The sequence below is a fragment of the Pan troglodytes genome, chromosome 4 (assembly GCF_028858775.2).
Source record: "Pan troglodytes isolate AG18354 chromosome 4, NHGRI_mPanTro3-v2.0_pri, whole genome shotgun sequence".
Taxonomy (NCBI): domain Eukaryota; kingdom Metazoa; phylum Chordata; class Mammalia; order Primates; family Hominidae; genus Pan; species Pan troglodytes.
This window is the reverse complement of record NC_072402.2, coordinates 110691363-110704721: the sequence shown is the minus strand read 5'-3', so window position 1 is coordinate 110704721 and position 13359 is coordinate 110691363. Positions and strand designations below refer to the sequence as shown.

Genomic DNA, 13359 nt, shown 5'->3' with positions numbered 1-13359 from the left:
CTGAGAAAATCCTATATTCCCTCAAAAATATAGCTTTCCCTAAAATATTTCCACTTTTTTTTCCAAATTCTAGAAACATGTACTATCAGGACCATTAGCAATTACTCAATTATTTGCCTTATGACATAGCTTCTTTTATAATGTTAAATATTCATGTGAATCTTTTATAACTAATAAATCACGACAAGTTTCTGCCTGATATGTACATGGGGAAAGAAGCTTCTCTGAAGGCAAAGATGACTTTTTTCTCTTTGAGACGGAATCTCACTCTGCCGCCCAGGCTGGAGTGCAGTGGTGCCATCTCAACTCACTGTAACCTGTACCTCCCAGGCTCAAGAGACCCTCCTGCCTCAGCCTCCCGAGTAGATGGGACCATAGGTGAGTGCCACCATGCCCAGGTAACTGTTTTTGTACTTTTGGTAGAGATGAGGTTTCGCCATGATGCCCAGGCCGGTCTCAAACTCCTGAGTTCTGGCAATCCACCAGTCTCGGCCTCTCAAAAGTACTGGGATTATAGGTGTGAGCCACTGCACCCACCAAGGGCTTCTTTGTATTTGCCACACAACTGAAAACACTGCTTCAAACATAGTAAACATTCAATAATTATTTAATAAATGTCACTGGGCACAGCGGCTCACACCTCTAATCCCAGCACTTTAGGAGGCCAAGGTAGGAGGATCACTTGAGGCCAGGAGTTCAAGATCAGCCTCGGCAACAAAGAGAGACCCCCATTTTTAGAAAACATAAAAAAAAAATTAGCAGGAATGGTAGCGCATGCCTGTAGTCACAGCCACTCGAGAGGCTAGGGAGGAGGATTGCTTAAGCAGGAGCTCGAGAATACAGTAAGCTAGGATCACATTACTGCACTTCAGCCTGAGCGACAGAATAAGATCCTGTCTCTTAAAAAAAAAAAAAGAAAAAAAATTCTAAATAAATCAGAAAGGCAGTAATCTGATTAAAAGATCATCTGGTTACATGCAGCAGCAAGAGTAAAGTTGTACAAACAGGCTAGCTATGCATGGGAAAAAAATAAAATTTAATCAGTGTACATTTTAGGGCGTCCTCTGTATGATTATTATGAGTATTAATGATTATGATTATTAATATGATTATTACTAAATTGTGTCTACTACTTATGTTTGACAAATTTTAGCAATCAAGTATGTTTTTCTCTAAGAGTTTTAAAATCTGAAAAGACAAGCAAAAAGAAATTTGTGCTAAAATATATTGCTAACAAGAAAGTCAGTCATTATAGTAATAAAAAGGATATCAGCTTTAGCAAAGTCTCTTATCCCACACTGAGGTAATCCTGGTGTGTTCTGCATGTAGAAATCCAAGTAAAACCAATGGGCAAGTTCAATCTGAAAACACACTCGGATTGCATTGTCTCTTTCCTCGCTGGGAATATGCAAAATAAATCGGCTGTCAAAAACAAAACACATACAAAAATTACATTTACAAACTATAACGATTTATCTTAAGCTATTTAAGTGCTTCATACCTGACCCACCAACTGAGAAAAGGGATCAAGAGCAGTACTGTTCAAGGAAGCAATTAATATTTGAGAGAAATACTATAGGGAAGATGAGTCTTAGAGAGGAGACACCACATGTATCTCACTTTTAATACAGTTTGTTCTGAGCCTGTGTACCCTCTGTTCACAAGTACAGAGATCAGCTTAAGAGCTCACTAACAACAAAAGTGAGCAAGAAAACCTCCACTTCCTCCCATGTCTGGCAACATTTCCAAGAATACAGGTAAATATATTCATACAATTTTAAAATGTTTGCTATTACATAATCTTCACATACAAAATATTACCAAGAAATATTGGAAACCAATATTCTGTTGCTGATTAATATACTAGACTTCCCAAAGAGCCTCACCTGCACAGCCTCAGTTCAAACTTTCAAATATACTCACTTTTCAAAACCCTAAATTGTCTTTTCCATGTACATTGGGGAAAGGAAAGACATATTTCTTTTACATATAAATATACATTTATATTAATATACACTAATATTGCATGTACACATATGTAATTAGGATAATGAACCCCTTTATTATGAAACATACAAGTTAAAATTCATCAATCTAAGTGAATGTTGTAATTCAGAGCAGTCATTAAGCAGCTATCACTTATTTTTTCCAATGTTAAGCATTTTTGGTAATCCTTTTTCCCAGTAACCATTAGAGACAGATTCAAGTCCACTGGTTTTTAGAGTCATTTTTAAAAATTAAAAATAGTACCACCCAGTTTGATCACTTGTTTAATCACTATCATAGTAAATAATTCTTGGCTGTTTCCAAGTTTCAAATAAGCATAAGAATACTCTTCTCCAATTACAAGAGGACCTTCTCAACAAAGGAATTTAAAAATTAGCCAGATATGGTGGCATGCATCTGTAGTCCTAGCTACTTGGGAGGCTAAGGCAGGAGGATCACTTGAGCCAAGGTGTTCAAGGCTGCAGTGGGCTATGATCATGTCACTACACTATAGCATGGGGGACGAGACACTGTCTCAAATATATATATATATATATATATATATATATATATTTTTAAATTAAGAAATAAAAACAACACTGCAACACTGGAGTAGCAAAAGGCATTTTAATCAGGTTTTTAGAGATTGCAATTTGGGAGACACAAGTCTAGCAAGCAGCTAAATCATGTTGCATTCAGGCAAGGTTAGGCAGAGCTTTTAAGGGCTACTGTAAATTTACGTATCTGGAAGGTTTTAGCACAGTCCATGATAAATGATGGCTGGTTGTCAGCTCAGGATGTCTCTAGTCAATGATCAATATAGTTGGGTATGGTTATCTCTCCAGGCGGTTGATAGGCCCAGTATATACAACTCAAGTCAAATGCAGCTAGTTTTACACTTTGGCCCAGTTCAGCAGGTGAAACTCCATCTAGATGTGTATGTGACTAGGATCCAACTCCTTATGCCCTCCTGGCTCCTTTTTGGATATTCTGACATAATCATCTCCATTGTGAATTTTCTTTTCACAATTCAGATCCATCAGTTTCATTTTGGATTTTTTTTCCCCACAATTCAGATTCACCAGTTTCATCTTTAAGACTTCTAGTCTTCTGATCTGTTCTAGTCTGGATCAGCTGTCCTCTACACCTGGTACACATCTGTCAACTCTACACTGCCCTTTCACAAGCATCCTATAGTTCCCTGTGCCTTTATCCCACAGAGGTCATGTGTCTTGTCTTTTTGTTTTCACCCTCCTTAATTCACTTCCTTGTTTTCATGAAGTAATCCTCACATATCCTGTGAAGGAAGGATGCAAAGGGGAGGTAAATACTATATTTTAAGATACTACACATCTAAAATGTCTTTATCCTCATGCTTGATAATTTGGGTAAAGAATTCTAAGTTGGAAATGATTTTCTTTCAGAATTTTCAAAAGTCTTCTCTCATTCCAACTTGCAATTTTGATATTGAGAAGATTGAAGCCATTCAGATTTTTTTCTTTTTACTTCTAATTTGTGCCAAGGACAAAAGCCATTCAGATTCTTAATGTTTTGTATATGATCTTTTTTTTTCCCCAGTCTGGATGCTTCTAATATCTTCCTTCCATCCCCAGTGTTGTGAAATTTTGCAGTGTCTATTTTTGATCCACTACACTGTCATTCCATAGACTATACGTACTTGGAAACTCATATCCTTCAGTGCTGAAAGGTCTCGTAAGTCAATCCTACTGTGAGTCTTTATGTTTCTATACTGCCTTGCCAGGCATGGTAGTCTATGCCTGAAATTCCAGCTACTAAAGCCAAGGAGTTCAAATTCAGCCTGGTCAACAATGTGAGACCCCGTCTCTATTTTTTTTAAAAAATACCCCCCATATCAATTACATTAATTTTGCTTTTCATTTTTCCCAGTTCTCCTCAGCCCGCTCTGTTGAAATGCTGAAATTTTAACTGTCAGAGGCAACCGTAATATTGCCTTAGGGACTTGTGGGGAAGGGGAGGGGAATTATTCAGCGTAGTGTTTTAACTTTCAGAACCAAGTAATCTATTTTCTCTATGTAAGAAATGTGTTTGTCTTACTTGAAGAGAAACCCAGACTTCATCAGTTTTTGATAACATCTTGGTTTCTGAAGGAACTTCAATCTGTAATTGGCATTCAGAATGCCCTTGGCATGGCAGTCTGTGTGATGGCATTTAAGACCTGTGAAATCCTTGAGCCCAACTTGATTAATCAACACTGACAACCACCACCTTTATCCTTTAAAGTCTGCTTTATCTGTATTTTAAAAAATGAAAAACCCTCAAGTGTAAGAGCCAGCTTCCTATCTACTCACATAAAGGAGAAGCGTATTAATGAATAAACCTCCCAAATGTCTCATTATTAATATAAAAAGGCATCCAAAAATCACCTACCATCTAAGGAAAATGTGAAGCATGACAAGAAAGTTTTTTAACTGATGCTGAAGAAAACATAATTGAGGAACCAGAAGAAAACAGGAGTGAGGGTTGAAAGATGGAATTATTATCCTAAAAGAAATTTAAAAGAGTATTCCTTTTTCAGAGCAACTGTATTTTTCTTTAAATGTACAGTAACTAAGTAAGAGCCCTCGGGGGGAAAAAAACTATTATTACTATAACCAACAGAAGCAGTGGAAGGCAGTATTAAGGATATCACCTAGACACTGGTACTCAAAATATGGACGCTAGACCATGTGGGAACTAAGTGTGAAAACAGAAACAGGTATTTTAGACATTAAAGGACTCAGTTTACTTCCTAATGAACCCCCTCAAAGAAATTAACTTAAAATGCGCACAAGCAAAACAAGAATGAAAACCAAGAAAGGATAAAACATGATATTCAAGAAAGATTAAGTACCATCTCAGAGAGTTGTGAAAGTGAATTCTAGTATTCTAGTTGCTAGGCAAGTCTGAGGAGGAACGAGTCCAGACTGGATTAGGAGGATGGAGGTCCCCAAGAGCGCAGTCTAAAGGGAAAAAAGGATTCTGTCGAAAGTATGATTGAGGATAAAATAAGGAAGCGGATGAGAAGGGTTGAAAAAAGCAGCTAGAAACTTTGGACATATTAGAGAGGAGTACATGTACAACAGAATCATAGTGCAAATGTGAAGCAAAAACACCAAAGTTAGAACAGAAAGCCAACTGTCCCCTCCGCTCAAAAAAATGGATTTCAAGAATAGCCAGAAGGGGCCTGGCATGGTGGCTCCCGCCTGTAATCCCAGCACTTTGGGAGGCCAAGGCAGGCAGATCACCTGAGGTCAGGAGTTCAAGACCAGCCTGGCTAACACATGGTGAAACCCCGTCTCCACTAAAAATATAAAAAATGGTGCGGTGGAGGGTGCCTGTAATCCCAGCTACTCAGGAGGATGAGGCAGGAGAATCGCTTGAACCCAGGAGACACAGGTTGCAGTGAGCTGAGACCACATCATTGCCTCCAGCCTGGGCAAACGAGCAAGACTCCGTCTCAAAAACAAATAAACAAAAAGGCTAGAAGGAATCAAGCAATAGTAACAAAAGCATATATTTCTTTCCCCAAAGAAAAAACTAAATGGTACCATCATTTTGACCAATTTGTAGGATATAAGAACGGAGAATTCATTCAGATATTCTGCAAGACACTTACAAAGGGCTCCTGACTATGCCCCGATGGAAAAGAAATTAGCCACTGAAGACTTGCCTCTACTGTAAAAACTACATATCTATTTACACTGTATCATTATTGTTCAGCTTTTACAATCAACAAATAGCACAAAATATAACAAACGTAAATTTACAAAATAGAATATAAATATTATCAATCCTAATTTTTTTCAAGTTAATCTGCATAGAAGCTGAGGGAATGGGCAAGAAAAAATGAGGCACTAATCATCTCACCATATCAGAGACTCAAGAAATACTGTAAGTTCGTAAAACAAATATAATTTTAAGTATATTAAAGTCACAAAGGGGCCAGCATGGTAGTTCACACCTGTAATCTCAACACTTTGGGAGGTTGAGGCAGCAGGATTGCTTGAGGCTACAAGTACATTTGAGACCAGGCTGGGCAAAGATCCCATCTCTACCAAAAAAAAAATGTATTTAATACCTGGGCATGGTGGTACATGCCTATAGTCCTAGCTACTCAGGAGGCTGAGCCAAGTGGATAGCTTGAGTCCAGGAGTTGGAAGTTGCAGTGAGCTATGATCATGCCTGGGCAATGGTGCAAGACCCTGTCTCTAAAAAAAAAATAAAGTCACAAAGGTAAACAATGGAACAATTTAAAATACTGATAGAGACATACTGGAAGTAGGATGGGGGCAATAGTGGGTGTGGTAAACTGAACTCATCTAGTATCTACGAAATTGAACCAAATCCTCAATTCAATATAGAAAGTTGATAAAACAAAAAACTGGCACAAGTATATTTTAAAATATGAGGTATCCACCAGAAGAACTCAAAACAAAACAAGTAAAAGTCAATGCCTCAACAGGAATAGAAAAGGGTAGGGTAAGAAACTAAGACTGTTGCCTGTCATTTATAAATATGTCTGTACTCTAATTTTCAAAACCATGTACATGATTACATATTTTTAATAGTAAAAAGTTGACAAGTTTATAAGAGCTGATGTACGAAAATTAAACAGTTAATGCGTTCATTCTGTGAATGCTTTTGATCTGTTTTAAAGGTTCAAAAGTACGTGTACATATGTGTATGTATGCGTATATAGTAATAGCTGAAATAAAATGCTTTCCATTACAATTTGTTACGGAAAAAACTGCATCACACGAAATGTTATTTTCTCAGTGTTCCTACAAACAGGACATTAGCACAAGGATTGCAATTAGTAGAAAAATGTTCCGGTTGAATTCAACACTAACATGGCTAGCTGAAGATGAGCACAAATTATTTAATTAACCTATGCTATCACCAAAATAGCAGCAACACTAGTTGCCAGAAAATACCTTTCTCCTTTTAACACTAGTGTGGCCTTACTATACCCAACTCTTAAAAAGGGCTTTAAAAAAATTCTAAGATTTGAATCAACCAACTTTTCAGTTTCTACTTTAAAACCTTGCTTTTCAATTCTTTAATAAGCTAGTTTAAACAGTATTGAAAAACTCTGTATTTGAGTTTTAATATCAAAAATCATGGTTCATCAAAAACAAGTATCACCATAAAATGCTGCAGATTCACCTTTACACATACATTTTAAATTATAAAGCATTTTTTGTTCACTAGAATATTTTAAGACCAAACTCTTCCCTTCCTCTCCTCTAATTCTACTCCACTCAGAAAGTAACCAGTGTTATTAGTTTGGCGCATATTCTTTCGGCATACGAATACATATACCCCTTCCCCACCCACACACACACTTAAAAATTTGTTTTCACAAAAGGCACCAAGGGACTAAATAAGTATTTCACTCAGTATACTGTGTACATCTTTTCAACACACAAATATTTTCCCTCAGTTTACTGTGTGCTAATTGCCTGAGGAACTTAGAATGGCTGCACAATATTCCAATAAATAGAATGTTACATACTAAAGCATCAGCCTTAGGTTATGAGCAGTCTAAAGGTTACAAAGTCACATTTTGAAAATTTAAGTCTGCTGCTCTCCACATCAAAAGGCAAGATTTAACAGAAACATGTAATTTATCAAAAAACAAAGTAACACAAAAGAAAACTTCCTATATACACTAATAATAAGCAACAGAATTGGGGCAAAAAATGAAGGGAGTAAAAACAAGCACCTAGATTGAATTCATAAATCAAGACGTACATAAAAGAGAGCAAAGAAGTTCAGAAAAATTAACCTCAAATTAAGCTTTATTTTTACAGAAGTTTACCAAATTCTAAGTGTAAAAAAAAAGTTTTAGTCTACAATGAAAAGCTTGAATCAGTAACATTAAAAATCTTTCAATTAATCAAAGCTATAAATATTAACTTGAAAATGGCATTTATTTTAAAATCTGAAGTTTTGAGAAATGTTTATTTGGTTTCATTATTACAGCCAGCCCTAATTTTTAAATATATCATATCCTTATTTATACAGCCAAAAACAGTAACTGCAAAAAGAAATTTCTTGAAAGGAAAAAAATGTTACTCCATTCAAAAATATTTGTTTAACAGCTTAAATACACTCACTGGAAAACCAACTATCTTTAACACTTGACAGGTGCTTAACATATTGTTTACAAAATACAACGTAATTATTTTGTGAATAGGTTCCATACATAAAATCGTTAACAGCTGACATCACTTATTTAAATGATGTAATCCTAGATAATATGCAAATTAACCCCAATACTAGAAGGAAGACTAGCTCTGATGTCTGTAAAATGTTTAAGATTACCACATCTTTTTCTAAATCAACTCTTAACCCTATTAACACACAGCTAGTTACTGATCACCTTTCTAAATACTTATCTTCAATTTTTTTCTAACTATAAAATGCATAAAAAATATTGGAAACAAAAAATAAAGATCACAATCTCATAATCCCACTATTGGTTGATGTGCGTCTAGTCATTTACCCACATACACATATCAAATTCAGTTTCTTTTTCCTTTTTTTTTTTTTATTTGGGACAAGAAACTAAGTGCCTTTTCAGTGGTTCATTTGAATCTACCATACTTCAAAAATTATAAATCTACCATCACCAAAGAAGTACAACGCCATTTGTATTAGTTGCAAAATTAGGCTATTTACTTTTCTGTATGTACTTTTGTGAGGTTTAAAACGTTAGGCTTATTACTTCTCCTTGGTATGAGAGAAAAAGCACAGGCACTGGAAAGAAAAAGGAATAGGTGTGAAATCTTGATTTTGTGAATTAGGATGAATGTGACCTTATGTAAATTACAAAGTTCCTGAATCTGTTTGCGCAGATGAAAATGGAAATATACTAACTGCACCTACCAAACACGGCTGACTGAGGATTAAATAAAACAATACATGTAAAGGTAGTGCCTGGTGCACAGTAGAAACTCCAGGCCGGGCGCGGTGGCTCACGCCTGTAATCCCAGCACTTTGGGAGGCCGAGGCGGGTGGATCACGAGGTCAGAAGTTCGAGACCAGCACGGCCAAGATGGTGAAATCCCGTCTCTACCAAAAATACAAAAATTAGCCGGGTGTGGTGGCGGGTGCCTGTAATCCCAGCTGCTAGGGAGGCTGAGGCAGAGACTCGTTTGAATCCGCAAGGCAGAGGTTGCAGTGAGCCAAGACCGCACCACTGCACACCAGCCTGGGCAAAAGAAAGAGGCTCCGTCTCAAAAAAAAAAAAAAAAAAAAAAACAAAAAACTCCACAAACACCAGTTCTTTACTTTCCATTTAAAAAAACTGCATGAAGGAAATACAACTACTAAAAGCCTGCCTTTTAAAACATAAACACAGTAACTGTGAACGAAAAGGTGTTATCACTTGTAATCACAATCCACACACACTTGGCGACAACTCCGGGTATCACTGCACCCCAAATTTTACCTTCGGAAAATAAGTATTTTTAAGTATCCTACACGTGTTTGGCTATCTGAAATCAGAGTTGACAAGGGGAAAGAATGCAGAAAATTTCTCATGTGAAGTATACATCCTGAGTTAAAACCCCGCGGTTGAGAATTTCCTTTAAAATAGGATAATTAAGGATAAAAAGAAAAGCAGCGCTACACTTTTTCCCTCTCTCCCCCAAAGACAAGTCCAGGGATGAGAAAAAAAAGTAATTCCTTACAGGAATTTACAGAGAACGCCACGGACAAATAACACGCAGACGTCAGAATAAGTCCGAAAATTTGCTCCTTGCGCAGGTCCGCGTACCTGGGATCCTAAGCCTTAAATTACTACCCTGGGGGTCTTCCTTCAGAATCGGGGAATGAGACACAGGGAGGAGGGGGTGCACGGCGTGGAAAAGTCACAGAGGCAGAAAAAACAATGGGAGAGGGAGGCGGCGGCGGCGGCAAAACGCTAAGACCCAGGCTCCGGCGAAGCGGCTACGCCTGCGGGAAAGCAAAATAGTTGAGTAACTTAAAAAATGAGGAAATTCCGGGTGTTCTGCGGGGAAGGACGGAGGGCCTTGAGAAACAGGGAGGCTGCGGCGGAAAGAGGGGCGGTGTCGTCGGAGAGCAGGGTGGACGATGGAAAGCGAGCAGCGGCGGGAGCGGAAAGCGAGGACATGGACGTGGGCGGGGAAGAAGAGGCCTCTGGGGGTCGGCGAAACTGAGAAAACCCGACGGGGGCGAAAGGGGGTCGGGTAGCGCGGTACCTGCAGAGATCGTCCAGGACGCTGCCGGGAATCTCCACCCGTTTGGTCTCCATGATGAGGACCCACAGCAGGAACAGTGCATCCCGGCTCCGCGCGGCCGGGGACTGACGGTACGGCACTAGGACTCCGGCTCGCCGGAGAGCTGGCAGCCGAGGAAGCCGCGGCAGAGACGACTCCAACGGAGACGAGAAGAGGAAGGGGCGGGACCCGCTCACTTCCGTCCCTCTCCCTCAGCCTTGGACCCCAAGACTGGGCCAAGGCTCGGGGCGGAGCCCCCGGAGTCACGCCCCTGCTCGCTTGAAAGGCCCAATGGGAAGCTGAAGAATTGGGACTCTAAGCACTCTAAGCCAATGAGACGTTTGTTTATTGGTCTGCTACTTCCAATCCGTCTTCAAGCTGCTCAGTTGCTACTCAGAAAACCAACTTCCCGCCGCCTTTGGGGTGGCTACACGCATGCGCACCATGCCTCCTGCGCGCTTCTGGGAAGTTTAGAGGGGTCGGGGCTTAGGTGTAGACCCCGAGACACATATCCGGGACTTTGGCATGTTGTGCAGGACCTCGCGGTGACTGAGCTCTTTCCTCTGCAGGGCCGACCCTGAGAATCCGTACAACACAAGAGTACGCTCGCGATTCCTGTCACCAAGTATCTTGCACTTACCGCAGCCCCCACCAACTCCAGGCCAAGAGCTGTGCCTCTTTCACTACAAACCCTTGGAGAGGGTATCCATTTTGGAGGTGGCTCTCCTCTGTGCTTCCTTAGGCACCTGGTTCCAAATATGAAGACAAGGACTTTATCTCAGTATCTGGCATCTAGCAAAATCTTAGAAAATACTGATTTAAGCTGAACTCTGATCTGTATTCCACCCTCTGCACAAAGCAATCCCCACCTGCTCGTCCTTATTCATTCCTCATCTTGCTTAATGGAGTCCAATCCATTTGGGATCTTTGGAGAAACTAGATCCATCTGTTCTTCCTCTTACATCAGACCCACAGGCCCACACACACCTGCTCCGTCACAAGTTTAGTCTGTTCTACCATTTAATCTCCCATCTTTTGTCTAAATTTGTCACATGCCACTGTGTACTTCAGTTTTGCATCATTTCTCCATACTACAGCAAGAGCTGCCTAACCACTGACTCTGCCTCCATTCTTGGCCTGTGCAACTGCCTACATTTTGTTTTGTTTTACTCAGATAGGAACAAGTTATCTTTTCAGTTGCTGTATGATCAAGCCCAAGTTCCTTTGGCATAAGAGGCCCGTCACCATCTATTTTGCTCCCGTTTTCCATCCTTTTTTTCCCCTCTTTCTTGGAGAATTCCTCAAATTTATCTTCCCGACAACTACAGAGTTTTTACTTATTTAGAGTTCTATTTTGTTCTTCAAATGCCCCTTTCTTGTGGTGTCATATTCTTGCTTTGTATATTTTATTTTATCCTTCTGAGGATATTAATAGTAGATTTTGACGTTTTCTTCTCCCTGAGTAGTCTTATTCCTCTCAGCTGCTTTTTGCTATTATCTTGATCTCATCTATCCTATTAGAAGCCTCTGTAGTCCTTGACTATTCACTCACACTTAAGAGTAAGGCCTTGACCTGGAGTCAAGTGCCTTGAAAGCTAATTGGAAGCTCTCACCTTGTAGATGGTACTTGTTTCCTGAGAGCTTCACTGTAGGATGATCTGGCTGAGCTGTTGGTTGGAAACACATGGTATCAGTATCTGTACGTAATTCTTTCTGCTGATGAAATTCCCTAAAGAGAAAATGCTTCCAGGCACAGCTTCATGTATTCTGGGAGTCCAGTACAGAAGCACAGGCTGCAGTATTCCATTTGCTTTATTCAGTACTCCCAGCACAGTCCAAGTCTTATTTTAGATTTCCTAAGAAGCAGGCACTGAGACAAGGTTTTGAGTGCGGATAGCCTGTGAGGGAGGTGATCCTGGGAAACATTGGTAGCAGAGCAGGAAAGTGAGTCAAGGAGGGGAAGAAAGCCAAAAGGTTTATTATCAAGGAAATTAGCACTGTGGTTAACTGGAGCTTACTGTCACTGGAGAACTCTGGTGGCCAGTATAAAACATATACCTCAGAGTTATCCCACTCAAGGGGTGAGGGAGATGGGGATTTATATACCAACTTCCTTCATTGGTTGAAGGCAGCTCCTGGGGTCTGCACTCTAGCCTGCTACATGGGCAGCAAGATGGGCTCTGGTGGCCAGAAAAAGTCCTACGGCAAAGAAATGCAGATACTAGCAGTTGGACCTCCAGCCAGTGTAGTGGATGGATTGGTAAGGGTAAGAGTGAGCCCCTTCAGTTCTATTTTGCTGGGTGTGCATTCTACCTGTTCTGACTGAATGTCTTTTCTCTGACTGGGGGTCACCATAGTGGTTTTCTTAGTTGTCTCACTTAGAGCTCAAGTCTAGTTTTTAGAGTATTCTAAATGATGGCAGTGGAACAACAGTTCAAGGCAAAGTGGTGCTTACCCACATGGGCCAATGGTATATTAATAGAAACAAGCAGGTTACCAAGCACTTGCTAAAGCACCTGGAGGAATTCTTCTTACTACCTTTCTAGTCTCCCAGTTTAGGGGCAGCTATACAACTCCTTTTGGGCTCTTAGAGGCCAGGAAGTCCCCAAACTCTCACATGGTGTTAAACCAATCTGCCTTATTAAGAGTTTCTGAGATGTCTGTGGTCCAAGATATTATCTTGCCCATGCCCCATCCCTCCACTGCCTCCTCACACACAGATTTCCAGGAGCTGGACTAGTGCAACCCTTATAGCAGCCCCCCAAGCCATGACTTCCAAAGAAGCCAAGTGTACGGTAGAGGCACCTGACAGCAGTAACGTAAGCAGACCCAGGGGAATGACCCTGTGTGGCAGACAACCTGAATGAGTTTGCAGTTACAACCAAGATTCATTCCTTATCTATGAGGAACATCTGAGCCCTGTGGAATGCAGGCCGCACAGGAGGGCTAGGCCCTTTGTTTTGGGCTAAATGAAAGTTGTCAGGTGGAAGCTGTTAGGGAGAGGGTGCAAAATGAAAATGCTATATAAACTGCATGCTTTCTGCAGGTGATGTTGTTCTCATGTCCAGCTCTCCTCTAGTGGACCGCTCTGTATGTAAGTTCCCCT

At 40.1% G+C, this 13359-nt stretch overlaps 1 protein-coding gene across 5 annotated transcripts in view; it reads right to left on the bottom strand.

Annotated features, from left to right (window-relative positions):
* The window catches only part of DCP2 (decapping mRNA 2), a 44274-nt gene extending 33575 nt beyond the window's left edge, over positions 1-10699 (bottom strand). Inside the window, exons 1-3 of one of the 5 annotated variants that reach the window (XM_063810575.1) lie at positions 10236-10518; positions 6086-6215; positions 1271-1422 (exon numbers count right to left, since the gene is read on the bottom strand). In XM_063810575.1, coding sequence (XP_063666645.1) covers positions 1271-1422; positions 6086-6093 — 160 coding nt within the window. In that variant the 5' untranslated portion in view covers positions 6094-6215; positions 10236-10518. Of the gene's footprint in view, positions 1-1270; positions 1423-6085; positions 6216-10235 lie in introns of all 5 variants that reach the window. The other 4 variants (XM_063810576.1, XM_016953631.4, XM_016953633.4 and 1 more) reach the window with 4 other exon arrangements.
* Between the last annotated feature and the right edge of the window lie 2660 nt (positions 10700-13359).